The sequence below is a fragment of the Penicillium longicatenatum genome (assembly GCF_028827895.1).
Source record: "Penicillium longicatenatum strain IBT 33135 chromosome Unknown contig_6_segment0_segment0, whole genome shotgun sequence".
NCBI classification, from domain to species: domain Eukaryota; kingdom Fungi; phylum Ascomycota; class Eurotiomycetes; order Eurotiales; family Aspergillaceae; genus Penicillium; species Penicillium longicatenatum.
Window position 1 is genome coordinate 2,892,036 of NW_026643123.1, and position 26,760 is coordinate 2,918,795.

General features: G+C 48.5%; 10 protein-coding genes across 10 annotated transcripts; 4 read left to right on the forward strand and 6 right to left on the reverse strand.

Annotated features, from left to right (window-relative positions):
- Window positions 1-141: 141 nt before the first annotated feature.
- On the reverse strand, window positions 142-3,747 carry N7484_009272 (NPA1/URB1 family protein; the record flags this gene model as incomplete). Its single annotated transcript, XM_057119659.1, has 5 exons — window positions 142-474; window positions 536-862; window positions 915-1,705; window positions 1,757-3,544; window positions 3,600-3,747. 5 exons carry the CDS (start codon window positions 3,745-3,747, stop codon window positions 142-144), a joined length of 3,387 nt encoding a protein of 1,128 aa, XP_056969214.1.
- A 1,093-nt stretch (window positions 3,748-4,840) lies between these two features.
- N7484_009273 (uncharacterized protein) lies at window positions 4,841-7,303 on the forward strand (the record flags this gene model as incomplete). The annotated part of the gene is made up of 4 exons (XM_057119660.1): window positions 4,841-4,935; window positions 5,014-5,168; window positions 5,237-6,592; window positions 6,624-7,303. The coding sequence occupies 4 exons, from the start codon at window positions 4,841-4,843 to the stop codon at window positions 7,301-7,303; spliced, it is 2,286 nt and encodes a 761-aa protein (XP_056969215.1).
- Window positions 7,304-8,326: 1,023 nt separating this feature from the next.
- On the reverse strand, window positions 8,327-9,096 carry N7484_009274 (uncharacterized protein; the record flags this gene model as incomplete). Its single annotated transcript, XM_057119661.1, has 4 exons — window positions 8,327-8,458; window positions 8,536-8,652; window positions 8,717-8,836; window positions 8,914-9,096. The coding sequence occupies 4 exons, from the start codon at window positions 9,094-9,096 to the stop codon at window positions 8,327-8,329; spliced, it is 552 nt and encodes a 183-aa protein (XP_056969216.1).
- Window positions 9,097-11,065: 1,969 nt separating this feature from the next.
- N7484_009275 (RTA1 domain-containing protein) lies at window positions 11,066-12,294 on the reverse strand (the record flags this gene model as incomplete). The annotated part of the gene is made up of 4 exons (XM_057119662.1): window positions 11,066-11,368; window positions 11,419-11,813; window positions 11,882-12,017; window positions 12,070-12,294. The coding sequence occupies 4 exons, from the start codon at window positions 12,292-12,294 to the stop codon at window positions 11,066-11,068; spliced, it is 1,059 nt and encodes a 352-aa protein (XP_056969217.1).
- Window positions 12,295-14,121: 1,827 nt separating this feature from the next.
- On the forward strand, window positions 14,122-15,153 carry N7484_009276 (uncharacterized protein; the record flags this gene model as incomplete). Its single annotated transcript, XM_057119663.1, has 1 exon — window positions 14,122-15,153. One exon carries the CDS (start codon window positions 14,122-14,124, stop codon window positions 15,151-15,153), a length of 1,032 nt encoding a protein of 343 aa, XP_056969218.1.
- A 605-nt stretch (window positions 15,154-15,758) lies between these two features.
- N7484_009277 (uncharacterized protein) lies at window positions 15,759-17,133 on the reverse strand (the record flags this gene model as incomplete). Its single annotated transcript, XM_057119664.1, has 6 exons — window positions 15,759-15,975; window positions 16,029-16,183; window positions 16,242-16,397; window positions 16,454-16,729; window positions 16,787-16,933; window positions 16,990-17,133. 6 exons carry the CDS (start codon window positions 17,131-17,133, stop codon window positions 15,759-15,761), a joined length of 1,095 nt encoding a protein of 364 aa, XP_056969219.1.
- Window positions 17,134-17,386: 253 nt separating this feature from the next.
- Window positions 17,387-20,130, forward strand: vp16 (tethering complex subunit VPS16; the record flags this gene model as incomplete). Its single annotated transcript, XM_057119665.1, has 6 exons — window positions 17,387-17,531; window positions 17,586-17,692; window positions 17,747-17,875; window positions 17,923-18,416; window positions 18,463-19,828; window positions 19,882-20,130. The coding sequence occupies 6 exons, from the start codon at window positions 17,387-17,389 to the stop codon at window positions 20,128-20,130; spliced, it is 2,490 nt and encodes an 829-aa protein (XP_056969220.1).
- A 22-nt stretch (window positions 20,131-20,152) lies between these two features.
- Window positions 20,153-20,768, reverse strand: N7484_009279 (Alb1 domain-containing protein; the record flags this gene model as incomplete). Its single annotated transcript, XM_057119666.1, has 3 exons — window positions 20,153-20,356; window positions 20,427-20,701; window positions 20,753-20,768. The coding sequence occupies 3 exons, from the start codon at window positions 20,766-20,768 to the stop codon at window positions 20,153-20,155; spliced, it is 495 nt and encodes a 164-aa protein (XP_056969221.1).
- A 235-nt stretch (window positions 20,769-21,003) lies between these two features.
- On the forward strand, window positions 21,004-23,064 carry N7484_009280 (ubiquitin-specific protease UBP1; the record flags this gene model as incomplete). The annotated part of the gene is made up of 1 exon (XM_057119667.1): window positions 21,004-23,064. One exon carries the CDS (start codon window positions 21,004-21,006, stop codon window positions 23,062-23,064), a length of 2,061 nt encoding a protein of 686 aa, XP_056969222.1.
- A 531-nt stretch (window positions 23,065-23,595) lies between these two features.
- On the reverse strand, window positions 23,596-26,042 carry N7484_009281 (WD40 repeat domain-containing protein; the record flags this gene model as incomplete). The annotated part of the gene is made up of 2 exons (XM_057119668.1): window positions 23,596-23,938; window positions 24,865-26,042. The coding sequence occupies 2 exons, from the start codon at window positions 26,040-26,042 to the stop codon at window positions 23,596-23,598; spliced, it is 1,521 nt and encodes a 506-aa protein (XP_056969223.1).
- Window positions 26,043-26,760: the final 718 nt, after the last annotated feature.

The window sequence follows — 26,760 nt, forward strand, 5'->3', positions numbered from 1 at the left end:
TGTTTTGCTCGTCCTTGTGTATCTAGTGCGTCGTTGAAATATAACCCAAAGAAGTTTCTCAGAGTATTCTATTCATTATGCAAACCCCCAAACCGAGTCTATTTTTAAAATGAAATTATGTATGATACATCATGCTGCCTCCTATGTCGATTCAGTCTCGATCTCCTTCAAGGCGCGCTCAACGGTTCCAGCGCTCCATGTCTCAACTCGCTCACGGTCTGATGTTTCGTATAGCGTGCGTGCAAGGGCCGCAAGAAGACCGGCCTCTTTACCGGATGGTTCGACCTCTGCAGCCTGGACTTGAATCCAGCTCATAACGGCCGCACGAGTAATCAGCGTAGTGCTACCGCCAACCTGTGTAGCACGGTAGATGATGTGCAAGATCTTTCGGCGGGTGGAGTCGTTCATACTAGGCGATTGGTAGAGAGAAAGGATACGCTCGAAGACGTTTGCGCGGCGGTAGATCTCCATATCCTAGATAGATATTAGTATGGGACGTGCAAAAGAGTAACAGAGGTGATGTGATGAAACGTACAGCTTTGCTGCGAAGACCCTTAACGAAAAGGCCAAGTAACCAGTCAATCTCTTCAAAGTAGCCGTCGTCCAATTCAGGCTCGTGCATGAGGATGCGGTCGATCCAGTAGGAGGGGATCTTCTCGACTTCCCAAGACGGGGCCTTTTGGAGGAATTTGTTGACTTTTCCGTAGACCTTGTGCAGGGGGTTGAGGAGGACGGAGAGACAGTTTGAGGCACATTCGCCGACAATCCAAGGGATGGGTTGGTCAAAACCAAGACTGCTCGCGGTTTCGAGTAGTTCTCCAGTCAGAGTGTACACAGTGCGCCATTCGGCGTAATTAGATTCCTGGAAATGTTAGTTGAATAAACAATGTTTTGAATGGTATTATATGACATACCTTCAGCTTAGCCATGAAGCGGACAAGGTTGGCCACAGCTTGTCTTCGGACCTCTTCGTGCTCAGAGCAGAGACAGAGAATCAGTTCATCAATATGACCTTGTTCCAAGGCTGCCTCAATCTCTTCTCTCTCCCATTTATGCAGTGCGTTGTGAGATGTACCCTCCGTGGGAAGGGAGCCAAAGATCTCATCCAAATCCACCAAGGAAGCCTTGTCAGTTCCGGTTGTCTGGGCAGGGACGGAGTCAATGTCCATTTTATCTTCATCGTCAGCATCCCCTGTGCCCTTGAGGCATTTCTTGAAGATAGAGCGGGTCCTCTTCGTCTCCGTAGCCTCCATCAGTGAATCCCGGGCAGCCTTCAGCGCCTTGCTGCTTTCACCTTCTTTCTTCAATTGTCCCAAAAACTTGGCTATCCACGCTGCAACGGCCGCTTCCGTGCTCTCGTCACCTGCCTTGACAACAAAAGGCCACTGCTCAATGATGGCCGCCACGATAGGGCTTGTGGCGGTTTCATCATCTGTCAAAGAACCAACGATGTCTAGGTAGTGGACGGGCTTCTTGGCAACTCGAGACACGCAGTTGTCAAAGAAGATCAACTGCTTGGGCAACTCGCTTTCAGAGTCCTCCAGACTGGACAAAAGAGCGTTGAATGCCTTGGGGGCATTATGCAATACAGAGTTTTCAACCAAGATGGTTCTGAGAAGAATGGAGATTCGCCGGGAAGAGACCTTGTCGGAGGTATCGATAAGAACCTTCAGAATGGATGTGAATGGAGTATAGCTCATGGATGCTAAGTAAGGTCAGAAATGAAAAATCACACATTCCAATGAGCACAACCTACCTGGTTTTTGCCACCAACGTAGCGAGGCAGACTGTTGAGCAATCTGAAGAACGCTCTGCAGCTGACTCAAGAGCAGCTCAGAATCATCTGCGCTAACATCCGATTCTTCCAAGCGTTTCAGCACATCGACCAAAACCAATGAGACGTCGAAATTCTCCTCCAGAGCGATGTCAGGCATCACTTCATAATAGCAAGTCAGTAGTTCTGCAACGGCTTCTTGCTGCTGCAGATCCTCCTTTGAAGTTCGTCGGAAAAGAAGAACGACATCCTTCACGGCGGGGCATCTGCGCGAAAACTCAGCCAGCAGCTTGGAAGAGGCCTGATTCCAGAACAATTGAGCTCGACCGTGATCCGCACGGAAGATCTTCAAGACAGCTCGCAATTTTGTGAACGCTAGAGTCAACATGCGTACGGCGAATAGAGTGACAATCTCCGCATTCTGGTTCAAACAACGAGTCATGATCTTCTGGCTCAAAGGACGGGGAAGGATGTTCTCTGCCACGACTGATACTGGCGGGGGAAGCATGGGCTGCTTGTCCTTCCAGCCACAGTTCGTCGGAACGGGCAACTGCACGATTGAGAAGAGAAGGGCTGACTCTGCCATCCAGGAAGGAGTTGCTTTAGGATCAGATGTGAACATGACTTTCTTGGTGAAAAAGTCAGCGATCAACTCTGGTGCTACCTTGAAAATTGTCACCAGCAACTCAATCTGCAGGCTGTCTGCGTCGGGGCGAAGACATTGGATGAGATGCGAAAGAGTATTGTTTCGAACCGGAATTGAGTTTTGGTACTTGTCAACATAGATGGGGGAGTCGAGACCCAATTCAATAGAGGTGTCATCCTCAACCAGAGACTCTGGGTCGGTTCCGACTGGATACCATCCGGTTTCGGGAAGCAGAATGCCCAAGCCAGCAGTCTTGCAGACATTCAGCAAAACGCGATGAATCTCATTCGCAATGGAGATGCCTTCAGGGTTAGGTTCGTCCGATTCTCGATCGTAGCCGTAGAGGGTGACAAGTTTCTCCATGTTCCACCGATTGAAAAACTTGCTCTTCGACTTGCGGGATAAAGAGGCATCTTGCACCACATCCCTTTCAATTGCCCTGATTGCTTCCAATACGGTCTCCCGTGGATCTTTCCGCAAATAATCGAGGAAAGCCCGGGTAATTTTGTGCTGCTCGATGATATCACCCTTTTCTAAATGCTGCTGAACCCTCAAATTGGCCAGCAGATATTGTTGAGCGTTCCGTCGAAGTGTCGACTTCTTTGATGAAGTTTCATCATCCGCGGTCTCCAACTGTGCCTTGCTTGGTGTCAAGAACATCTCGAGACGCTTGAAAGTGATGTGGCGGCGAAGATAAAGTTGGCGTGCGACGGCACCTCCATCAAAAGTAACGATCTCAGTCAGCAGGCGAAGACAAGGCGAAATAAGATGCTCCTTGGACTTTAAAGCAGTCAGGCCGCGGTTGAATAGCCTCAGTTGGTCTTTTTGTAGCAGATGCTTGCACAGCGCGAGACCAAAATCGCGGAATTCGAGGTCCCCAGAGATAGTCTTGAAAAAAATGGCGAGCACCGACGGAACATTGGTCAACAAATGATCATGATTGCTGCTTTCTCCAAAGCTCCAGGTCTGAGTGATATCTGAGAAACAAATCGCCTCGGCACCTTCTTCTTTGGCGGGAGTGATTTGCTTATCGCAGTATTCTTTCAGAACACGCAGCTTCTGGGCCTTGTCGCTCTGACTCGCCTGGCTAATTGACAACAGAAACTGCTTGAATTGAATAATTCCTGTGGTTTTGATTAGGCTGGATACTTGCAGCGCGATTTGAGTTGCCCGACTCACCTTTATTGGCTAGCTGGGGGTTCTGTTGAAAAACCAGCGCTCCACGGAGCTGAGCTGCAGAAGTAAATGTCACATCCTGATTTCCATGAGAGCCTTCATCTAGCTTTCTCCTCTTCACCCTAAAGGGATGCTCTGTGACGTTCGCCATGTTTGGAGTGTTGAGTGTTATTTTTTTCTCGCTCTTGGATGCGAAGTTCCGATGCCATCGAGATTTCACGATCGCTGATTGGCTGATGAGGCTCCGCCTATTCTTCCAACCTTAAACGTTTTAAACGCAGACAGGAATCAGTCCAAGGGTCAGGATAAGTCAGTTTTCTCTCTTTCTTGGTTTCATGAGGTGCATTGAGATGAAAATCACCGGAAATATCAACTATATCAACCAAACCAGGGGGAGACGTTGAAAGGAGGAGCGTGATGACATAACGAAGACCGCAAAAAATACAAACTATAAGGATATCATCTCCGTCAACTGGAGCCCTAGCTGAGGTATGCCTTTTGATCATTCCACTTCGTGCTTCTAGAGGCGTGAAAGCTGCACCCCAATAGAGACCACGCCCTTCAATGTTACGATTACTAGGTGCACTAGGCTTTGGAGTAACCGAACAGCTTTAGGCTGACATAGGCCGCATAGCTCTCTAAGCCTTTCTTCCTGGAGCCTGTTGAAAATGCCAAGCTAACATAGTCGGGGAGGTATTTGAATTGGTGTAGGCTTGCCTAGGTCAAATTAGGTAGAAGCACATAGAAAAAGGAAAGCGTTGCGTGGTATGAATTGAAGAGACAGGTCCAGTAAGGTATAGATCAGCTGGACCGCGCCCGCATAGGTTGTGTCTCCCTTTTCCGCGAGAAAAATCCAGCTTCTGTATTCTCCCCAGCCCTTTTTCTTGACTAGTTCTCTTCACAACTCTTCTCTACTACAACTGCTCTCCCATACCCATTATTGAAGGCCTACAGAGTGCTTTGGTGTTTGTGGACCACAAGTTTCTTTTACCGATCCCGGCTCCGCCCTGAGGCCTTGCCACAAGTGGCTTACAACCTTCTCCTCACTCAATCTCATTTCCCGAACACCCTCGCTCTCCCCCTCCCACGAAACCCCTTTCTAATACGATTCTCTTCTCTGGCTACAAGTCCTTTTCACGATTGATATCGTCGCTTCGCAACCCTTTTAACCCCCTCTTCGCCCGATGAGAGCATCATAAATTCTATCAAACACCATCGCACACACCGCTCAAGATAGGGCCGTCATGGCGCGACGGTACGAAATCGATGAGCTACTATGGCTGCGCCAATCCCCTCTTGTCACAAAACCTCCTGGTCTACCTCCTATCGAAGAATGGATGTTAGTATATCCTACCTCTCCACACTGGGGACTATCCCGCACTGTCCACGTCAAGACTGACCCATGCCTTTCTTCTAGGCCTCAACCTGACCCCACCGCCCAGCGCAAACAACAAAACGCTCGAGATCCTAACAACGCGAATGACACATCCACGACTACCAACCGACGACCGAGCTTTTTTGAACCTCGTCATATCGCCCGAGGCTCCAATTCAGGTGCGCTTGTGCCCACTGGTACCTCTCCATCACATGCTTTCAATCACCCCCGAGCTAGTAACTAACTGAGCCTCCAATTGATACAGAAGATATCATTCTTGGACCCCCGAAGACTGCCTTTGCATCATCGCGCATCGGTGGTAAAGGATCTTTCGATCTGACAGATCGATCCGCGCGAGTAGCCGAGCCAGATGAGAAGAACGATCGATTCAATTTCCGAGATCGATTCTTCAAGGAGAAGGATGCTCCGGAGAGAGATTTAGACCGCCGCGATGGGAAGGCGGGTCTGAACGGCCGGCGCGGGGACAAGGAGGACTGGAATGCTGGTCGCCCACGTCGCACCTTTGGCCCCGAGGAACCAGATCGCAAACCACGCCGGAACGGAGAGTTCGATCGGTGGGAAAATCGTGACAATGCGCGAGAAGTCAACACTGAACGGCCCTCAAACAAAGACTCCCGCTTCGTGAAGAAAGAAGGAACGCCGGGAAGAACCAAATACGATGGAAACTGGTTCCGTGATGAGCAAGCCCATGATGGTGCTGAGGCTGAAGACGATAAAACACCACTTCGCAACCGAGAATGGCGTCGTGATCGCCACGGTGCGGACCGCGATTGGAACCGAGGTGGCAAGATGGAACAGGAGCCCGAATGGTTGGACAGCAATGACCGAGATGAGCCACGACGGGCACACACACAGGAAGAGTTTGAGCGCTGGAAGGTGGCCATGAAGGCTGGCTCTGGCGCTGCTCAGAAACCCACTGCCCACGAAGAGAAGAAAGAGGCACCTGTGGAATCCCATACACCTCAACAACCCGAGACTCGCCGCACTGACGGTGAGATTTTCAGTCAATCTGGCGCCCAGCTCATAGGCGATAACTCAATGGAGCGATTCTTTGGTATGTTGAGTGACTCCAAGCCCGCATCCCAGGAGATTAGCCCACCAGCTCCGGTAGAACCGGCCCCGAAGCATGAAATCCCTAGCGGGAAGCCTGGGAAGTCATCTAGGTTTGCCGGGTTATTTAGCCCTCCTCCAGACAGTCCTTCCAGAGGCCCCGAACCGCAGGCTGTTCCTCAGCCTCAATCTGGAGGCACACCCGTCAGTGCTCACAGCGACGCCGACCAGGAAGGTTTCCAGCGCATTCTCCAGATGCTAGGTGGGGGTGGGGGTCGATCCAACAACGGTACTCCCAACCAAGTCGATTCATCGCATCAATCGCGATCTTTGTCAATGATGCCAGGAGAGCAGCCCCGTGGCGCCATGAATATGTCATCTCCGGCGCTCTCGCGTCATGAATTCACCAGCCCTCCACAGGAGAGTCCAATGGCACAATTTGCTGGTAAAGATCACCAATCTCGTGACAGGGAGAACCTGCTCCGCCTGATGCAGCAAGTTCGGATCGGTCCCCCATCTGCTGGACATTTGCCTCAGTCCCCGAATGCCGGTCCCCCCCCCTCCTCCTGGTTTAATGCCAGAAATGATGCCACGCCCTCCGCCTGGGTTGAGTGCCCAGAAAACACCCACTTTCTTGGATGATCCGGCAATTGCCAACATGCAGCGGCCGGATAGTGATCAAATGCGCCGCCGGGTGGCCAACGGACCTCCAATGGGATACTTTGATGATGGACATTACCCACAAAGCACTCAGAACCAAGGCCCCATGACTCCTGGAGGCTCTCGACATCCTCAGGGCCCCCAGCCCCCGATTATTCAGCGACCCCCAGGTCTTGAACACATGCCACCTTCCGGATGGACCGGTCAACCTCCCCCTCAGCAAGGCAATGGACCTATGGGTCCCCCGCCTGGAATCCCTACTCCTAACCGCGGCATGAACCCCAATTTCCCCCCTGGAATGATGCCCATGCCTGGCAACCAACCTCCCATCAATGAGCGACAGGGCTTCCCTCGCGGTCTTCCTCCTGGCATGATGCCCCCGCCTGGATACATGGGTGGGCCCCCACCGCCCGGATTCCTTCCCATGCCACCCAACCCGGAGGTTATGATGGGACTTGGCCCTGGACAGGGCCCGTTTGGTCCCGGAAACCCGGGTCCCCAGGGACCTCCTCCGTCATCTCGTCACTTGCTTGAGATGTTTGGTCAGCCCAACGGCGGAGACATCCGAAGTGGCATGGTTGGTCCAGGTCCTTTCCGGTAAATCCAAGCTATGAAATGAAACATCGCCGGATTTTGCTCACATGCTACTGTATTGTCGCTTTCACTGCTTACCTGAAGCTGTGAGGATACATGGGCACATGTGCAGCGGACAATATGGGATTCAAGGTTTCTGACTCGGTTTTAACTCCGTCTGGTTACACGGCTACGTTGCATCTTCTTGAGAGATCGAAGCACCATTTTATTTTTTGATTTGCTTTCCCTTTTGTTGTTTTTTATCTTTTATCTCTTCTCGCTGGTGCTTTTTTGATATCACGATGCCCACACGCACCTGAATCATACCTCGATCTTGGCTTTAGCTTCGCCTGGCTGTGCCTTGATCTTGCTTTGCTGCATATTCACCGGGGCTACAATTTTCTTTTCCCCCCTGCTATTGATGATTCTCGAGAGATGTGACGTGCTGTGTATTCAGTGGGAGTTTAGCCGAGTAATACTGACAACTGGGTGATACTGTAAAGAATTTATGGTAGATGGTTTGCGATGATCTATCCATGTATTGAGGGAATCTCGTTTCTGCTGCTATCAGCGGAGCCTGATTCTATTCATAGATATTGATATTGCAATCTATTTGACTATGATGTAGTGAGTACGGAAGTTTAAATCTTGGAAACGTAACGACGGCCGAGTTGGTCTGTCAGGCCATCGCAAGCAGCTAACATCTTCTCGGCTAAGGGCGCCGTATCGATTCATGGGCGTGTCCCGAGGTCTTTCTTTTTCTTTTTTTTCCTTGCCCGAGTGTATATCGTTCCATTGGCCTTTATTGAAAATACTGTGCACAATGCGTTCACGGGTGGAAACGGCCTTCTTGCATGACAGGCGCTTATATTTCTCTACGCAAGAACAACGCCAACTCATAGTTGCCCTATATTTTCGGTCCTCTTGCTTGAAAATATTCGATTGATTATCTATATTTTATTGTTCTATCTCTTCAAGATGTTTGAGCAAGAGTGACGATTATATCGTTTACGACACCGAGCCGTGATTGAAAGCCAAACCCAAAGGCTGTTTAAAGCAAAGCCTCAGAGGGGTCCAGAGCGGTGGAAGCGGCAAGAATGGACTTGTAGATGGCAGACTGGTCAGTCTGGAGGGTAGTCAAGCAGTAAGGAAGAGCGGGCTTGGCAACGTTGATAAAGAAAGACTAAACATAGAGAACATCAGTACTTTGGTCTGGAAATAGAGCTTGAATCGTAAAATAGATAAGAAAGAAGGACTCACGCCAGTCTCGTCGTTAACCTTGGTCAGGGCAACCTGCAGGTCGTTGCGCTGGGCCTTGTTAAAGTGGGAGGCGCTATCGACGAAAGCGTTGTTCAGCTGGATACCAGTGAGGGCGAGCTAATAAAACATCCCATTAGTATTGCACCTGACTGATGTGACGTCAGAAGAGGGTCGTTCGTACCGAGTGGAAAGCCTGGCAAATGACCAACTGGGTGGACTCGGTCAAAGGCTTGATAGGCTGGTTCTTGCCCAGAGCCTTAGCCTCGCCGTTGGCAGTGGTGTTGTAAGCAGAGACGACGTCCTAGATTAAGATATCGTATTAGTATGATATACGCAAGTAACTAGACATGACATGTCATTGTGCTGGTAGTCACTCACATCAGCAGAAGTGTTGTTGGTACCGTCGTCCAGGTGGTTCAGGAGCAGGTAGGTCTGCTGGTAACCAAGGTCGATCTGGGCAAAGCGGTTCTGGACCGAAGGAGCAATGTCGGTAGCATTGGTGGCAGCGGCTGAGGCACCAAGAGCCAGACAGGAAGCGACGAGGATGTTCTTAAACTGCATTGTGACGTGACTTGGGAGTCTAATCAAGCAAGAGTATGAATTGGTGAAAATCGTGACACTATTGGGGAGGAATCTCTCTTTATAGTATTTATCCATTCCAATAGTGTAGAGGGGGTATCCATAAACCCTAGGGCTTGTTGACTTTTCATTTCCCAATGATGACATAGTATCCATATTGGCTGGCTATACAGGATCTAGAGCAACTAGTATATTTGTAATTGTGGACCGGAATAGGTCTCTTAGGTCTTGATTCGAGTGGTCTCAGGTGGAGAGTTGATCACGTCCTTAAGTAGAGAATCGATCAGCTCTGATCAGGGGTTCTTGATTTGAGATTGGGACAGATCTTAAGGATTTTAGCGTCCGATGAAAGCCGAACCGCTAAGAACAAGGCACGATGCTGGATCCCTGCCGATCATTGCTTCGGAAGAGTATCGGTGGATCCTTTAATCTGCGAAACTCGATTGTGCATCTTTCGGCTTGAAGATCAGACCAATATACGGTTGAGCTCCTGGTTCGTCATGTTAGCAACCCACGTCAGAGTGTGTGATACCATGATTCGACGTAGACTTGACTCCCTTCTTGTGCCTGGAAGGTTGAGCATGCTCCACTGTACACCCATTGCCTTTTCTCCCAACAGCGGTGCGCGGATCACAGCCCCACATGATGAGGTATCATCCTTCACCAGTCCCGCTACTAGACAGAGCGAAAGGGGGGAAACGGAGGTGCCTTATCAGCTGGGATCGCAATTCGCGACAAGCTTTTGGCAGACCAGTGATGATCGGAGTACAGCTTCCTTGGGCATGAAAAGTTTTGCTGTATCTTCCACAACAGGCAATTTCAGGTCTAGAGAAGACCAATGCATGCCATACACTGACTTGGCTTGATTGTATGATGAATCAGGGACCGCTCATGGAAGCTTTCAAGTACAATGGACTTTAAAGTGGGCTTACGCAGTGTCAATCACGTAGTAATAGGATTTCGCCGATCTTTAATCGGCACGAGAGTCCATCTGTTGTTCCGATCGCCACTATATGAACATTGATGGACTTCACCATTTTGTGTAAAGAGTGCAAGATTTTACATTTGCTCAAACCCCACAATGCGATCAAGACCATTGAGCGTTTTATGGTGCCAATCATATGTTCTCAAGAAATTCGTGCTCCATGAGACTATTTGGGCGACGAATTCAAGATTGACATGTCCTCATTATAGCCTCTCCCGTGCCATATATTCCTCTTTGAATGAAATTTTACCAATGTGTATGGCTTGGTGATAGAGAGCAAACAGAGAAGTTGAGGAGGCCTTCAGGCCCAAGGTAAGCGTTTGTGAGTGGCACATGAGAGATATTTTGAGCTTGTCTGACAGTCCGTTCTGAATCTTCTGGCAAAGGTCGTCTCTCTTTTGAGCTATTGACCAATCTCAAGGAGCTCTGAAGCGGGTCGAGATGATCTGACCTTCCAAGGTTGCTCGTAAATCATTGATGGCAGCCTAGAGGCAGACTGCGCTTATGGGGGCCGAGAAAAAAAAAAGGTGCTTTATTGGCCGCCTGGAAAGACCCATCTTACCGCAAAGGTAATATGCATGAAGCGTTAGGTTGTAAACATAATTGGTGAAGTAGAGAACGTAAGCTCGAATTTTGAAGAGGAGTAGAGCACAATATGTGAGTTACGGAGGAAAGGGAGAATAGTACTTAGGACTAAGCGAATGGACAGGTTTGCCACGATATTACTCGAAGATGCTAGAAGATGTCAAAGTTTGAATAGGATGTAATTGTATATTGAAGTCATATATGTATAAAGATGAAAAAAGTCCGGTCTAAGGCATCTATTTGATTTCTCTGTCCACTTAAAACAGAGAAGGAGAACTCGCAAGTGCAGCAAATAAGAGCACATAACAACGAGCCACTCTCTATGTCTGCTTCAAATGGATCAAACTAACTAGAATTGCCAGGAACCTCTGGCATGTGCTCTTAGTTGCCGTGACTTGAAAGCGGATAGGGAGTAGAGCCATCGCTTAGCCAGCTCCCTCTCGCTTTCTGTTCCTTTCCCATCTTTGCAGCCCTGGCTTTCTCCTTTTTCTCTGCACGAGTGATCTTAATGAATTTCGAGTCAGGCCCTTGCAAATTGCGGCCAGGATGGAACACATTCAAAAGAACTAATGCTAAAAACATAGGCACTGCATCAAACACGTACTCGTATACTTCGTGGGTGAGGACTTGATTGCTGGCCGATGTGCCTTGTGCATATTGGGCAAGGCGGAAAACAATACGGACCTATTCATCATGATCAGCAGTGGCTCATAATAGTAATGATTCTGACGTACCGTGATCAAACCCAAGGCAAGGTAGATGGTATAGAACTGCCACCGCCAGGGATATGCGCAATGTTTCAGTTTTTGTATATCTCTTTCTGTGCCGTTTATCTCCAACTGCAAGAGCTTTCGGTGTAGGTGGACTGTCAGGGCCAAAAAACATAGAATGAACAGATCCTGTAGGCCAATACCACCCATGTACAAATGCACCCCCAACATGACCATCTTCATGCTATCGCCGGTGCTGGATGAGAGGACTGCGCCAGCCAGCTGGACCAGGAAGGCTAGAATATCGAGACAGATGAAGATGACCCCAAAGCGACGGGCACTAATACGACAGAGCTTTTTGTCGGGAAGAAAGAAATTGACCATGCGTCCGAGAGTCATGTAAATAAAGGCGTTGATCCCTGGTCATCTCACTTTAGTACATCCAGTTCTTCTCCGATAGATATTCCTGTTCCAAGATTCCACCTACAAATAGGTGCCAATAAGAAGAATATGGTAAACCATGTGTCGAACAAATCGCTATTTTGATGTCGGGTCTGTAGCGTGCGAAAGACAAATGCACCTAACTCCCAGGCAGAACCCATGATCACGACCCATGCATATCCCTAGGGGTATTGTTAGCTGGGCAAGGTGAATGGCTAGGTACATGAGCTATACTTTCTTGTACACTACCGCCTGGATTATATGCACGATGGTTGTCAAGCCGTATAGTGCGCAAAATAATATCGCTGCGGCGAATGAAGGAACATAGTAAAGAATGACATCACAAGACTCTGGAGGGAGATAGCCGTTCTTGCCAGGAGCAATGTTGTTGACACATGTGGCAGAAGCCGTTGAAGAAGCACTTGTGGATGTTGCGGTAGATGTGATTGTGGAGGTCATTGTGAGGGTTCAATTGCAATTATACTTCTAAGTCTGCTTGGAAACTGTAGTAAGAAGTAAATGCCTGCGGATTGGGATTCATTCACCCAGTGATCTCAGCAGAGTATATATACAGGATCGGATCTTATGGCGACGTGGATTGCCTATTCCCGATGTCTTTTTTAGACAAATACCATAACACCGGATTCTACATTGTAGCGAGGCTGAGTGCTAGGCACCATGTTTAAAGTGATTTGGCCCCCAGCTTAGCCTCGATTAAACGAGCTGTCCAATCAGGCCCCGACAGCATGGGTTGTCAGCTTCCTCGGCCCACTGATATCGTTTCTAATTGGCTCGTTCATTTACTGGCTCCTTGAACTAAAATAAGAGGAATACTGAGTCTTGGGTAAGAATTTTATCTTTTCGCAACCGTTCTTGAATTTTTTCCCACCTACGCTGAACCGCACATCATACCCGCTCCCTGGAAGCCTGGAAAGGCCCGGAATCATGTGATGAGCCATCGATGCTTGCTTATTGGGGAAAAGCGCGAAGGTGTGACCTTAAAAGAGTTGTCTGACTGTCTAACCATATAGTCTTTGAAGTGATGCTCTAATATTTTACAAGTCAGTTAAGAAAATTCTCACTTCCTGGTAGCGACTGCTATCTGGCAAGTCTTGCATAGAAACAATATTGCTAAGAACAGCTTTGACTATATCAGAAAAACTGGTAGAGCTCATCATTATTTTCATGTGTATTGTTTGTTTGAAAATGGGTCTTGAGTACCAGGCTCCGAAACACTCAAACCGACATATTGCAGACCAATGCGATTATCTTGGAGAGACCCTGTAATTATCAATTGACATTCTTGGGCCGATAGCAGAATGTACACAGCTTGACTGAGAGCTTGCCGCTCAATTCGGCGATTTGGACGACATTGACCACAACGCCGAGATTTCCGCCCCAGACATGACGAATATCTTATTACTACAGTCGAGCAAGGACACTCTAACTGATTGAATGCTTTCCTAGAAATGTTGCTTTAGGAGGTAATGTTGGAGGAATCCCCTGTTTTGCGTGCCAGCCCTCCACATTATATCACCTTGAAATTAACCAAACACCTTCGGTATCGGCTAGGAGGACATCATAATCATTCTCAACAATGCAGTCTAATTCATGGAACATTAGATATTTGGAGCAGAGAGACGGGAATCAAGACTCGAGGCCTGATCTTGATCATCTTGAGTCTTTGCCGAAGACGCAGTGTTCACATACTACATCTCGCTGTAATGATAGCTGGTAAAAACGGTTGAATAGCTAATTCAATCAGACAACCGGCCGAGAAAGCACTTAAGTAATTGATCTTGAGTTGGAACTTGTAAAACATGGACCATCATTCATTAGCTCAGAGGAACAGAATCGAGCTCACTAAATTCAAGCTTAATCTCCAAGATTGGGCTCAATTATCATTACGAACCATATTGTTTGTGGTTGTTATGATCATGAAGGGTACATTGAGGGGCTAAACAAGTTCTGAGTGAACATTTCTGTTCAGTCCCTACTAACAGGCTTCCAATGTTCTTTCTAACACCTTTATCCCCAAACGTCACTCTCTAGTCTCTGATTTGATTAGCGTTACTATCTTAGAGACCCCATAACAGAAAGTATGAAGACCTTATCATTCAAGCTGGCGCTTATCTTGGATAATAAGTTTTTGACTCTCTAGGTAGAGTTGATACATGGATGGGTGATGTCCGAATTGGGGATCACAACGACAATGAGTTCAATGCACCTCTTCACACTTTCATTCCCACGTACATTCTCTCTTCTTCCGTAACCACACCTTCCAAAATGGAGCCCCCAGAGGGCAATTGTCTCTCACCTAGCGCATCTCGGCGAGGACAACTGCCTCTGGCTTATCCACGCCCTTCCCATTCTATGTCGCTGCGATCCCATGACTTGGCCCCTCAACCCTCAAGAAGCCCTGCTACGCCAGGGACCTCGCTCCTTGAACGAGCAATGCGCCGCTCCATCAATGCCAGCGGTATGACCCCACCCCCCTCTAGCGAAATCACTTCAAGTGTCGAACAAAGTATGCTAATCGATTTCATCTTCTCTTTAGACCAAACCCCCTCCCCCGATAGCACTGGAGATGGGAATTATGAATCTTCTTCTGATTTCTTGCAAACGTCTCCTTGTGCCAGGCTCAGTCATTCTTCTCTATTCTTGCTGGAGGAGAGCACCCTCGCCGGACCTACACTCGGTAGCGTATGGGAAAATAGTCCGAATCTCAACTCTGGCTGGAACTTTGATATCCGTGAAGACCAACCGGAGAAGAAATCACCCTCTCCCAGCACCCCACGATCTTATGGTGGCATAGACGAAGACAAGGAGAACATTCTACCTAGTGACTCTGACCACGAGGCTCTAAGCCAGACTCAGGCTCAAATTGATGACGCTAGCTCTAACGGTCTCAACAATATCCAGCAGGACGCATTTGGCTTCGAAATCTTCCATTACGCAGATGCTCTTGCTGAGCTTCCCGTTAATCGATACGGAGATCCTGCACCCCCTGCTAGCATTTTTGCTTATGATCCTGTTCCTGCCTCGCCTACTCGCAGTCCAGAGCAGATGGAGGTGGATGAGGAAGATGAGTCCCGCCGCGAGAATCGGGCTGACTGGCGCCGTGTCCTAGATGAAGATCAGATTCGGGAGCTTCAGCGCCTGAGTGAGGTCTTTTCTAGTGGGCTTGAGCAGCGGGGGCTGCATAATCTCCCTTACACAATGGCAAACCAGCGTTTCCTGGGAGATTCGGACTTCTTAATGGAGGATCGACACGGCGCTGGACAGCAGAGCCGTCGCACTCGTGGATCCAACTTCTAAGGAGAATGAAGTTAGTTCATGAATGATGGCCAACGATATGACGTGATGGCACTATCCAGATATGTGACAAATGATTGCATTCGGGATGTGGTATTCGGAGTATGGCGTTCAGCTCTTTGAGTGGGTCTCTTTGCATTTTTATTCTGCAGAATTTCTGTTGCATTGTCATGCTGCTTGAATGTGCGTACTTCATGTGATCTAAGATATCAACGTTTGTATTTTAGCCAAATATTTGCTGTGCTACATACGCAGCAGAGCTAACCGGACAATGGAACAGTTGCCCAAAAGAAAAATCATGAACACATGAGTACAATATCAACCCACCAATATTTTTCGTTGCAGCTTATGAAATTTACTATTGAAGGTCAAAATGTTTGAATAGAAACACAGTCTCCTTGGCTAAAAGGCGACCCGTGACCACACGAATGATAATTGTTAAACTCTCGGTAGAGCTGTATATAGTGCATGGGATGTGCCTCTTCCAAATAGTAGCTGGTCAAACTTGTACATAAGCCAGCCAATAGGGAACTATTTTCATAATGGAGGCTATTTTTCCAAACATTGATTGTAAGATTAGGGGGTAATTTAAATCGATACAATAACTGTTAGATTGGTGGTTCTAACTCCAGGACTCCATCTAAAACCGAGTCCGGTGTCACGTCAGCTAATACACGGGAAACGGCGGCGAGGTCGCTTCCATATTGGAGGCTTCGATCATCATCAGGGGAGGCGATGACGATGCGATGGCGAAATACCTTCCTCGCAGCCAATGCCACAATCGAAGGTGTGAGGTAATCGATACCATGGAGCGGTGCCAAAAATCTTCAAATTCCGGTCAATCATGGGCAACATCGGTTTATTGGATCATGACTTACTGTGCAAGCTGGGAAAAGTGGTTATTCGCCCTCGCTGAAACTCCACCAGCAACTGCTCGACTGAGACGCAAGAAAACAACGATGTCTTGGATATACCGAGCCACTTCAGCACTTATAGTAATTGAGTTGCTGGCTTCACGGAATTTTTCTATCACCTATGAAGTTGAAAAGTGAGATATTTGATCGCTGGCAGGGGATATAATGGATGCTTACCATGCGGTTGACATTCGAATTCGACTTTTGTAGTGGTTTTGGGGTATGGATAACCGAAGACGCAGAAAGTTGGCCATCGGAAAGCCAGTCGTTTTCTTCAAGATAGACGAATCCATCTTCAGGGGCGTGGAAATGTGAGATAAACAGCTGATCACGCTACAACGACTACGTCAGAGAATATTGGCAGCAGATTGAGAATCATTAACACCAACCAGATGTGTCTTCAATGGCGGACGTAGCTCGCCAGAGTCTCGCGCCACGAGGGGCACAAGCAAGAAATCCAGAGGCGCATTGAGGATACCGATTTCCGTGACCAACTGCCGGGTCCGCATTAGCTGCAATAACTGGACTTGAAGGTCCTCGCTAGTTAGGTTCAAGTCCTTGGCAATGATAACGTTGACCACATTTGGTTCGTCAACTACCATACTCGGGATCGGGGACTTGCTGCGGTCCCGATGTCCGCCAATGTAGGACGAAAGATTGCTGGACTGCGATGGTCAGTCAATGTTCCGAAGAGAGGCGTTACTATGAGTAGAAATCCATACCGACTCGGTCTTCGCCCGAGAGTATGACGGGCGGACGAGTGCTTTGCGGGCGTCTGCAGTGAGGATCTCATTATGGATATCCTCGATGGAGGTTCCAGAGCCACAATCAAGAATAGAATATGAGAGATCAAATGTGCTCGAACAAATCTGTAAATTGTATTAGTCCCCAATTTTATGAAGTTTTTCTTCGCGAAGTGTAATACCAGCGCTAGTTCTCTGCCAAGATCATGAACAGAGTTGCCCGTGGTCTCAATCAAGCAATGTTCATGGGCGGCGAGAGACAGGAAGAGAGCCACTTCAAGGTCGGACAGTTGTCGTGCAACATCCTCAAGGCTCGTATCATCCATTCTTGAGCTCCATGGACAACCCAGTCCCTGCAGGCGTGACAGGATAGAGTTGGTGGGGATAATTGGGACTCGCGGACATATGATGCCGATTGATGCCTTGGTGCCTGAATAATCAGCCACCAACAGCTCTCCAAAGGGGACTAGCGTGAACTCCCCGGGGAAGCTGCGTTTCACTTGATCCGTCACCAACGACACGGGGATACGGGTGTATGGTCTTTCCAGGGTCATCTACTGTGATCGTCAGTGCCCCGAAATGGCGCCTTCAAACCCTCTCGCCAACTGGGAGAAGGTCGGCGACAGCTTCTATCGCAAAATCCCCGTATATGACGCTATCTTCGAAGAGGAGGTTGAACTAGAGAACTACATTGTCACCGGCGCGCCGTATGGTGGAGCTATCGGTATGATTTGTCTTTGAATTAAAAAACAGCCCCAGCTAAACAAGTCGTCTGTAGCGCTTTATCGTGACGAGAGTAAGCCCATCAGACTGAGGGACTCACAGACATCCCGCTCAAGCATCGATGTTTATTCATGCTCGGGAAAGCAAATCAATCGAATCAACGTGTGTCGTTCTTATCCATCTTTCCTAACTGCCAAAGCTGACTGTTCGAATAAGTGGGAGCAAGCCACTATCCGTGGAATCGGCTGGTCCGACAAAGAGGAGCTCTTGGTCGTTGCTGAGGATGGCACAGTCCGCCGTTATTTCGGCTTAGACGGCGATTTCACTTCTTTTTCCCTTGGAAACGTGAGTTAATCCTTGAGCCTCCATTTAATTCCATCTAATAGTACTAGGGCGCCGAAGAATATGGCGTGAGAGACTGTCAATTCTGGTCATCCGGCCTTGTGGCACTGTTGTCCAACAACCAGCTGATCGCGGTCTCAAAATATGACGAGCCACGACCTAAGCTTCTTGCGCCTTGCCCTGAAGGCGAAGTCTCATCATGGGCATTGATCCCACCCGCGCACACCCTTTCACGCTCCGTGGAGGTCTTGCTCGCAGTCGATAAGACAGTTTATCTGGTCGACTCTACAGAGGCTGAAGATAAGATCCTGCAGGATGGTCCTTTCAAGCATGTCAGCGTCTCCCCGACCGGGCGCTTCGTGGCCCTTTTCACCGCAGAGGGCAAATTGTGGGTTGTCAGCAATGACTTCCAGAATAAGCTTAGCGAGTATGATTCGAAGTCCCGGGTACCCCCTAGCACCGTAAAATGGTGCGGAGACGACGCAGTTATTCTCGCCTGGGAAGACGAGATTCATCTTGTCGGCCCTAGTGGTGCTGCATCCAAGTAAGCCGCCTCCTTGATCTTTGTGATAACGATTAACCCTTGATAGGTACTACTACGATGGCCGTGTGCATGTCATACCCGAGTTTGATGGAGTTCGTCTGCTCACAAATGATACTTGTGAATTTCTGCACAAAGTCCACAGCGTTACAGAAGAGATTTTCCGACTTGGTTCTGGCTCTCCTGCATCAGTGCTACTTGACTCCGTGGATCAACTGGAGAAGAAGTCCCCTAAAGCGGATGAGAATATTCAGCGGATTCGCTCGAGTCTTCCTGCGGCGGTTGATACGTGTATCAAAGCTGCCGGCCATGAGTTTGATGCTTACTGGCAGAAACGATTGCTGAAGGCGGCATCATTTGGAAAATCAGTTATCGAGCTTTACAACAGTGATGAATTTGTTGAGATGACCGAAAAACTGAGGGTCTTGACAGCATTGAGAGACTATCAAATCGGCTTGCCGTTATCATATGAGCAATATCTGCGTCTCACCCCGGAAGGGCTCATTGAGCGTCTGATTAGCCGTCATGAGTATCTCCTTGCCATTCGAGTCTCTGAGTATCTCCAGATACCCGCAGACCGGATTTACGTCCACTGGGCAAGTCAAAAAGTCCGGGTTTCGACGGTAGATGATGAAGCTGTTTGCAAGCTCATTGTTCAAAGACTAGAAGGGAAACCAGGTATCTCCTTCGAGGTCATTGCGCAGACAGCCTATGACGAAGGCCGATCGCACCTTGCTACGCAGCTGTTGAACCACGAGCCACGAGCTGGCAAACAAGTCCCATTGTTACTAAACATGGAGGAAGACGAGCTTGCCTTGGACAAGGCAATTGAAAGTGGAGATGATGATCTAGTGAATTACGTTCTTCTGCACCTGAAGAGTACGATCCCTCTAGCGAGCTTCTTCCGAATGATCAATAGTCGTCCTATGGCATCCGCACTTGTTGAAACTGCGGCTCGAGATGAAGACACCGAGCTCTTGAAAGATCTATACTACCAAGATGATCGACCTATTGATGGGTCTAATGCGCTATTGTCGGAAGCCTTGCGTGAATCGGATCCTCAACGCCAGACGGAGAAGCTCGCGCTTGCATCACGTCTGCTGTCCGATTCGAAAGATCCCACTGTGGTTTTACAACAAAAATTGGTTTCCGAAGCATCTCAGCTCCTTAAGGCACAGGAATCATTGGACAAAGATCTTGCAGACCACTCAGAGTTCGTGGGTCTCAGTTTGAACGAAACAATCTTCAGACTTTTCCGGGCTGGCTACGGAAAACGTGCACACAAGATGCAGAGCGAATTTAAGATGCCCGAGAAGACCTTTTGGTGGTTGCGTCTTCGAGCCCTGGTGGCTAAACGTGACTGGGGTGAGCTAGAGGAGATTGGTAGGGGTAAAAAGTCCCCTATTGGGTGGGAGGTAAGATTTCTAATCACGGAGCTGCTTCGAATTATGCTCACACCAGATAACAGCCTTTCTATAACGAGGTCCTTGGTGCCGGAAACACAAAGCTTGCTTCGTTATTCGTTCCTAAATGCACAACCCTACCAGTCGCCGAGCGGATTGAAATGTGGATCAAGTGTGGGATGATCGTCAAGGCGGGAGAAGAGGCACAAAAGGCTAAGGACATTAACACCCTAGAACTCCTTCGGACCAAGGCGTCCGGTCCTGCAATTACGGAAATTGAGCGCATGATCAACCAACTTAGGCCGAGGAAATAGACTTCCAGGAGATCGGCATTGTTCAGGTGATCTGATCATCTTCATCAACGGTCGCAGGATCCTCCACCACATCAGTCGATGCAGAAGCAAAGGGATTAGGTTTGGGCTTTGTGGGCGCAGTATCTTCGGTCATGGCATCATTATCATCATGTTCTTCTTCGTCTTCGTCGTCCTGCTGAAGAGCAGCAAAGGCCGAGCTCTTCTTGTTCAAATCTTCCCATTCGGCCTATTGTGCAAGGTCTTCAGTTAGCGCAACTATACCAATGATAGGCGGGCAATTCATTAGATCTCCATACACTTCGTGCTTTGACGGCCTTTCCCCGGGTGACACTCTTGGCCTTCTTAATTTGCAATTGGTCCAAGACAGCCTCTGCTCGGTCCATACCCTTCTGCTGTCTCAAGCGCTGTGCCCTAGACAGCTTCTTCTGTGCCTGCTTCTTTTGAATACCGGAGCTGCGACGCTCGGCCAAGACGGAAGGGCGTTCAACGGTTTCCTCCACTCGAGGGGCAGCATCCAGAGACCGATCTACGGGCGAAGCCGCCCGCCGTGCGGCGCGGGTGTTTACTCTGGCTGAGATATGAATTAGAAATGTAGAAATCCAAGGAATTAATTGCAACTCACGTTTACTTTTGGCCATGGTGGGATTTGTTTTGAGTAAAAAGTGTGTGGAGACTTTGCTATCGATAAAAGAAAATTTCGCGGCGAGCGCGATGCACCCAAAGCGCAGCCCCGGATTGAAAAGCAAAACGTTGTATACTTTCCTTCTCCACCTTCTCTCCGGCCCTCTCGCCTTTATACCTCGGAAATTTACAGCCCATGCCCAACAGGTCTTATTCCTGCTGCTGCGGCTCTTTTGACCTTTCCTTTCCGCCATGAATGCTCGCAGAGAGGGCGCTAACATCTTCTCGACCGGCCCCATCCATTACGCAAGCCCGAACAGCCACCATGAGACAGCTTTCACTTCATTACAGAACAACGAAACCTTAGCCTATGTTCTCCTCGCCATTTTCTCAGCCTATCTCCTCCTCGATCATTTCGGCTTTGCTCCGGTCTCGTTACTCCGTGTTGCCTGGAACGTCCTTGTCTTCGCAACACCGTCCTGGATCATCGTCGCATTAGATACTCGCATGTCGCCATCCGAATCTTCCCCCTCCAGTCCCTCTCAGATGACCTTTCAGACAAAACATGAGGCAATGCAACGAATTTTAGGTCTTGACAACAACTCTTTTCCGTTCTTCCCTCGCTCGCGATCCTTATCGGGTCTCGGGAACGCCCTCCTGGGCAACAGCAGCGACGCGATACCCCCAGGACTGGGAAACTGGGACAACTCCTGCTACCAGAATAGCATCATTCAAGGACTTGCCTCTTTGAAATCCCTTGCAACTTTCCTGGAGCGAAATGTCGATTCTCTAGGTGAGAAGGGGTCGTTTTCTACACACCAGGCGTTGAAAGGAATCATCGATCATCTAAACAGCGCATCCAATTATGGGCACAAGCTGTGGATTCCTGCCGATTTGAAATCTATGAGCAGTTGGCAGCAACAAGATGCGCAAGAATACTTTTCTAAATTGGTCGACCAAATTGATATCGAAGTCCAACAAGCGTCGCGGGGGCAAACAAGGAACATGGGGTTGAAGATGGTTGGTCGGGAGGAGAACATACTGAAGGACATCTGCGAGAACAGCTTGGACACCGACGGAAGTGTGAGCGAGAAATCATCGTTCCGCAATCCACTTGAAGGGTTGCTAGCCCAACGAGTGGGCTGCATGCAATGTGGCTGGACCGAAGGGCTGTCGCTCATTCCTTTCAACTGTCTTACCGTACCGCTCGGTGGAAGCTTTGAGTATGACGTACGCGAGTGTTTGGATCAATACATGACGTTGGAGCCCATTGAGGGAGTGGAGTGTGCCAAATGCACATTGTTACGTGCACAGTTTCAACTCAAAAACCTCCTGGGTGGTATGACGGACGACGCAGGTTCACCCGACAGTTTACAGACGCCAGGATTATCCGATGCTTTGAGGACCTCTGCACAGGAGCGGCTTGATTCCGTGCAAGCTGCTCTCGATGAAGACGATTTCGCCGAGAAGACCCTTACCAACAAGTGTCATATCCCATCCAAAAATCGGGTTACTACCACCAAATCCCGGCAGGCAGTCATTGCGCGCGCACCACAGTGCCTGGCTGTTCACATCAACCGGAGTCTATTCGATGAAATGACTGGAATGCTGAAAAAAAACTATGCTGCGGTCAAGTTCCCAAGCCGAATGGACTTGAATGATTGGTGCCTCGGCACTCGAGTTGAGAAATCCGAGGACGGACTTGAGCAATGGGTGACAAATCCCTCTCAATCCATGCTCCCCTCGCCAGGTCAGGCAGTTTGCCTACCCAGCAGACACTATGAACTTCGGGCCATCATCACCCACTATGGCCGCCATGAGAACGGACATTACATCTGCTACCGAAAATATCCGACTGCTACATTCCCAGCTCCTGTTCCAGATGAAGTACTTCAAGCCGAAGGAGACAAAGAAAAGCCCGAACGCTGGTACCGACTGAGTGATGACGATGTGCAGATGGTCAGTGAAGGCCATGTGATGTCTCAGGGCGGGGTTTTCATGCTTTTTTACGAGGCCGTTGAGGGACCACTTTCCACACAGCCTGATGAGGCTGCAACCCCAGAAACCATCCCATACGAGACGACTGAATCAGTGTCCAACTGCACCATTTCCGAAAACATGTCCGTTACGACCACCATCACCGACGACGATTCCGATACATCACGCGCAACCAGCGTATCAGCTCCTGAGCACCCCTCTCTACATACGGACGACAAGCTGGCTGTTCCACCACTCAGGGCCTCAAGTACACTTGATCTCCGATCTGAAGGCTCGACGGACAATCTTGGATCACCTATGATCACTGCGTCATGATTCGCCCTATACTTGATTTATTTCTCTTTTTCACGTAATTTTCTCCGACTAGCGAGGCCATGTGGCAAGCTACTGCATCACGATGATACCCGAGGCACATTGAAATTTCATCTGGGGCGTTTTAGTAACAATTTTTAAATCCACAACACATGTACTATCTATCTATGTACTCCATACTGTTTTTTCTTTGGTTGGCAGTACCTCATTCTCATAGAGGAAATCTAATATTCACTCAGCTTATGTTGATAGCAATGACGCCTCTGTCAGGCTTTGATATGTTGGAAACAATGGCCGATGCGAGCCTTAAGAGCGTATTATCAAGTTCTGTTGCTTCGTTTTCTATCGTCGGTTTCTAGTCGATGAGGGCTAAGGTAGAGGGACTTTCCAGCTGGTTCAACTCTGGCATTTTCCTTTTGATGGTATCTAGCGGTGAATCAGTTGATCGAAGAGTTGTTGACGTATAATCTGGGATTACCCCGTCCACGAGCCTAAAAACCACCTCGGTAGCCTATGTTTCCACAATCGAACCTCCTAATTTCGCTTATTTCCCTGCCGACGCTTGTGACCCCATCGACGACGCTTCTTGGGTCGACTCTCTTCTTCGCTTCTGGCTCGCTCCCAGTTCATTTCTGCCCCAGCATTCAAATGCGTACTCGACCATCTCACCGCGCCTGGAAGGCAGCGTTCGTCGACACAATTCCATTTCCCGCTGGAGATCAGGTTGGAGTCTGACAAAGTAGACCATAGCACGATGCGCTTCTGGATCCGTGAGGAGTTGACGTTCCAAATTATTGAGGTAGGGTGCGAAGTCATTTGGATGCTCGCGGGCTTGTTGTTTGGCCCGTAGGTGCTCGCGGTAGATACCCTGTATGCTCTGCATTTTCGTCATAAACAACAGCTGATCTATGCTTCGAAGATTGCCAGGTATGGAGCTGAGGACAATCTTGGACTTGGATCCGGGGCCAAGTTACGAAGTAAAAAAAATGTGAGGTTAGACACCTCCCTAGCCCATGTGTTTGAACTAAGATGGCAATGGCAATTCGGGCAAGATGCTACTGTACCTGGCTTTCAATGTATTAGAGAGCATGTGGTCTCACTTCATTCAAGTCGAAAGCAAGATATGGATTTATCTGAGCCGAAATATAAGTGAGAGAGTCCGCAGTTTCAGTGGACCTCAAACTTAATCATCTTGACTTTCCGGGGTATGTACTCGATCGGATGGCTACTCTGAATTCGATTAGTTAATGCATTGCCCCAGGCATGGGCAAGTAGGGAGTCCACTTGGTTTTGTGGTGATCAGTCATTGATCTCCTATCTGGCTCAGCTCATCACCCGAAAAGACGCAATCTGGTACTCGTGTATAACAAGGTTCTGGAACGAAATCGTCAGCTATATAATGCGTATAAGTACCCGTCCGTGCTTAGTGACTTGAATCATTCTACCAGATAAATTATGGATTAAATAGGATAGAAAGTAATTTAATCATTTTATTTCATGACTCCACGAATTACCGTAATAGAAGATGAGAAGTCATTTGGGAATATGTGATAACCTAATGACACTACCTAGCATACAAATACGTGCCCTAGCTATTATCGGCTTCCAACCTTACTTGTTATGACATGGGCAGGATTTTCCTTCGGGAATTTAAAGATTAGGACTCGACCTGACAAACAACCGATTGCCAGACTTGAAGACTCGGGTGATAATGTGGAAATTTTTGGTCGATACTCCGAGGGCAACCATAGAAGATTTTCTCCTCGACAGGTTATCCAGGTGCAGTCACCATTCAAGCCATACCCTATTGGATGTGGTTTTGTAGCTGAATTGTCATGAGAGGTCTTGGTAGAGACAAAATTTTCGATATTGAATGTGCCGATATCAGTATGCAGATGATTCAAATTCGTTTCATCAAATTGAAGATCGCAAGGATAATTGACAGCAAGGGTTGATATGCACTGGCCAGTGGCTGGGTCCCAGATCCTAATAGTCTTATCATATGACCTAGATGCGAGTCGTCTTTCATCCTGCGACCAGATAATTGACATAACTCCCTCACTATGCCCCTCGAGCATTAATGTGCACTGGCCAGTGGCTGGGTCCCAGACCCTGATTGTCTTATCCCAACACCCAGATGCGAGCCGTCCATCCTGCGACCAGGTGATTGACGTGACTGCACTGCTATGCTCCTCAAGCGTTGATGTGCACTGGCTAGTAGCTAGGTCCCAGATTCTGATCGTCATATCCCAAGACCCAGATGCGAGTCGTCCATCCTGCGACCAGGTGATTGACAAGACTACACGACTATGCCCATTAAGTGTTAATATGCACTGGCCAGTAGCTAGTTCCCAGATCCTGATAGTATTATCCCAAGACCCAGATGCGAGTAGTCCATCCTGCGACCAAGCAATTGACTGGACGGATTCACTATGTGCCTTGAGCGCTGATGTGCACTGGCCAGTGGCCGGGTCCCAGATTCTAATAGTCTTATCCCAAGACCCAGATGCGAGTCGTCCATCCTGCGACCAGGTGATTGACGAGACTTCATCGCTATGGCCCTCGAGCGTTGATATGCACTGGCCAGTGGCTGGGTCCCAGACCTTAATAGTCTTATCATAAGACCCGGATGCGAGTCGTTCATCTTGTGACCAGGTGATTGACGTGACTATATCGCTATGCCCCTTAAGTGTTAATATGCACTGGCCAGTTGCCGGGTCCCAGATCCTAATAATCTTATCCCTAGACCCAGATGCGAGTCGTCCATCCTGCGACCAGGTGATTGACGTGACTTCACCACTATGCCCCTCGAGCGTTGATGTGCACTGACCAGTGGCTGGGTCCCAGATTCTAATAGTATGATCCCCAGACCCAGATGCGAGGCGTCCATCCTGCGACCAGGTGATTGATACGATTCTTTCGCTATGTCCCTCGAGGGTTTGAAGGCATGGACTCCAAATCATCTGCCAATACTGATTCATTGACAAGCCAATTTGGCCTCTCCGTTTGATAGCAAGCTTTAGTAATGCTCTGGGTTGGGCTGAACATTAGCGATGAGCTGTATACTTGAAGGGGCCAGCTCTCCGTCGCCAGCCTGTAGTATCGGATAAATCGAGATGCATCAGCAACTTGCTCCAAAAGGGCTTGTGTGATGCCAATCTTGGCCTAAAATGCCTATTAGTTAATCAAGAGAAAGATATGGTGTAAATAAGTATGAATGCTTACCTGGAGTAAGCTATCAAGCTTGGCTATCGCCGTTATGCCTTTAGAAAGGCTTCTGAGAAGACTAAGGGCTTCAATCCAATGAAGATACTTTTTTCGAAAAAATGAATCCACGGCACCAACTTCGTGGAGGTCCTGATCGGCGCTTTCACCGAAATTACAATCCTGTAAGTGGTCGACCCAATAAACACATGAGTATCGTACCATTGCCAGTGGATCTGGGTCAGGCTGTTTGACTTGTTCAATAGGAAATCCAGGATGTGTGAGATTGTAGATATCACGTCGAAGTGTATTAGATATGGCCTATAGAGACCGCAAAAATATTATGTGATGTATGGCTTTAACACCCTGGGGGAAAACGAGAAACTTCTCACTTGAGACTTCTTCAAGTAGAAAATCTTTTGCGGATTGGTGAACAAGTGAAACTGTACGGCCACGGAGGCTCAGGAAAGAGCCACAGTCCCCAATCAAGTCTGC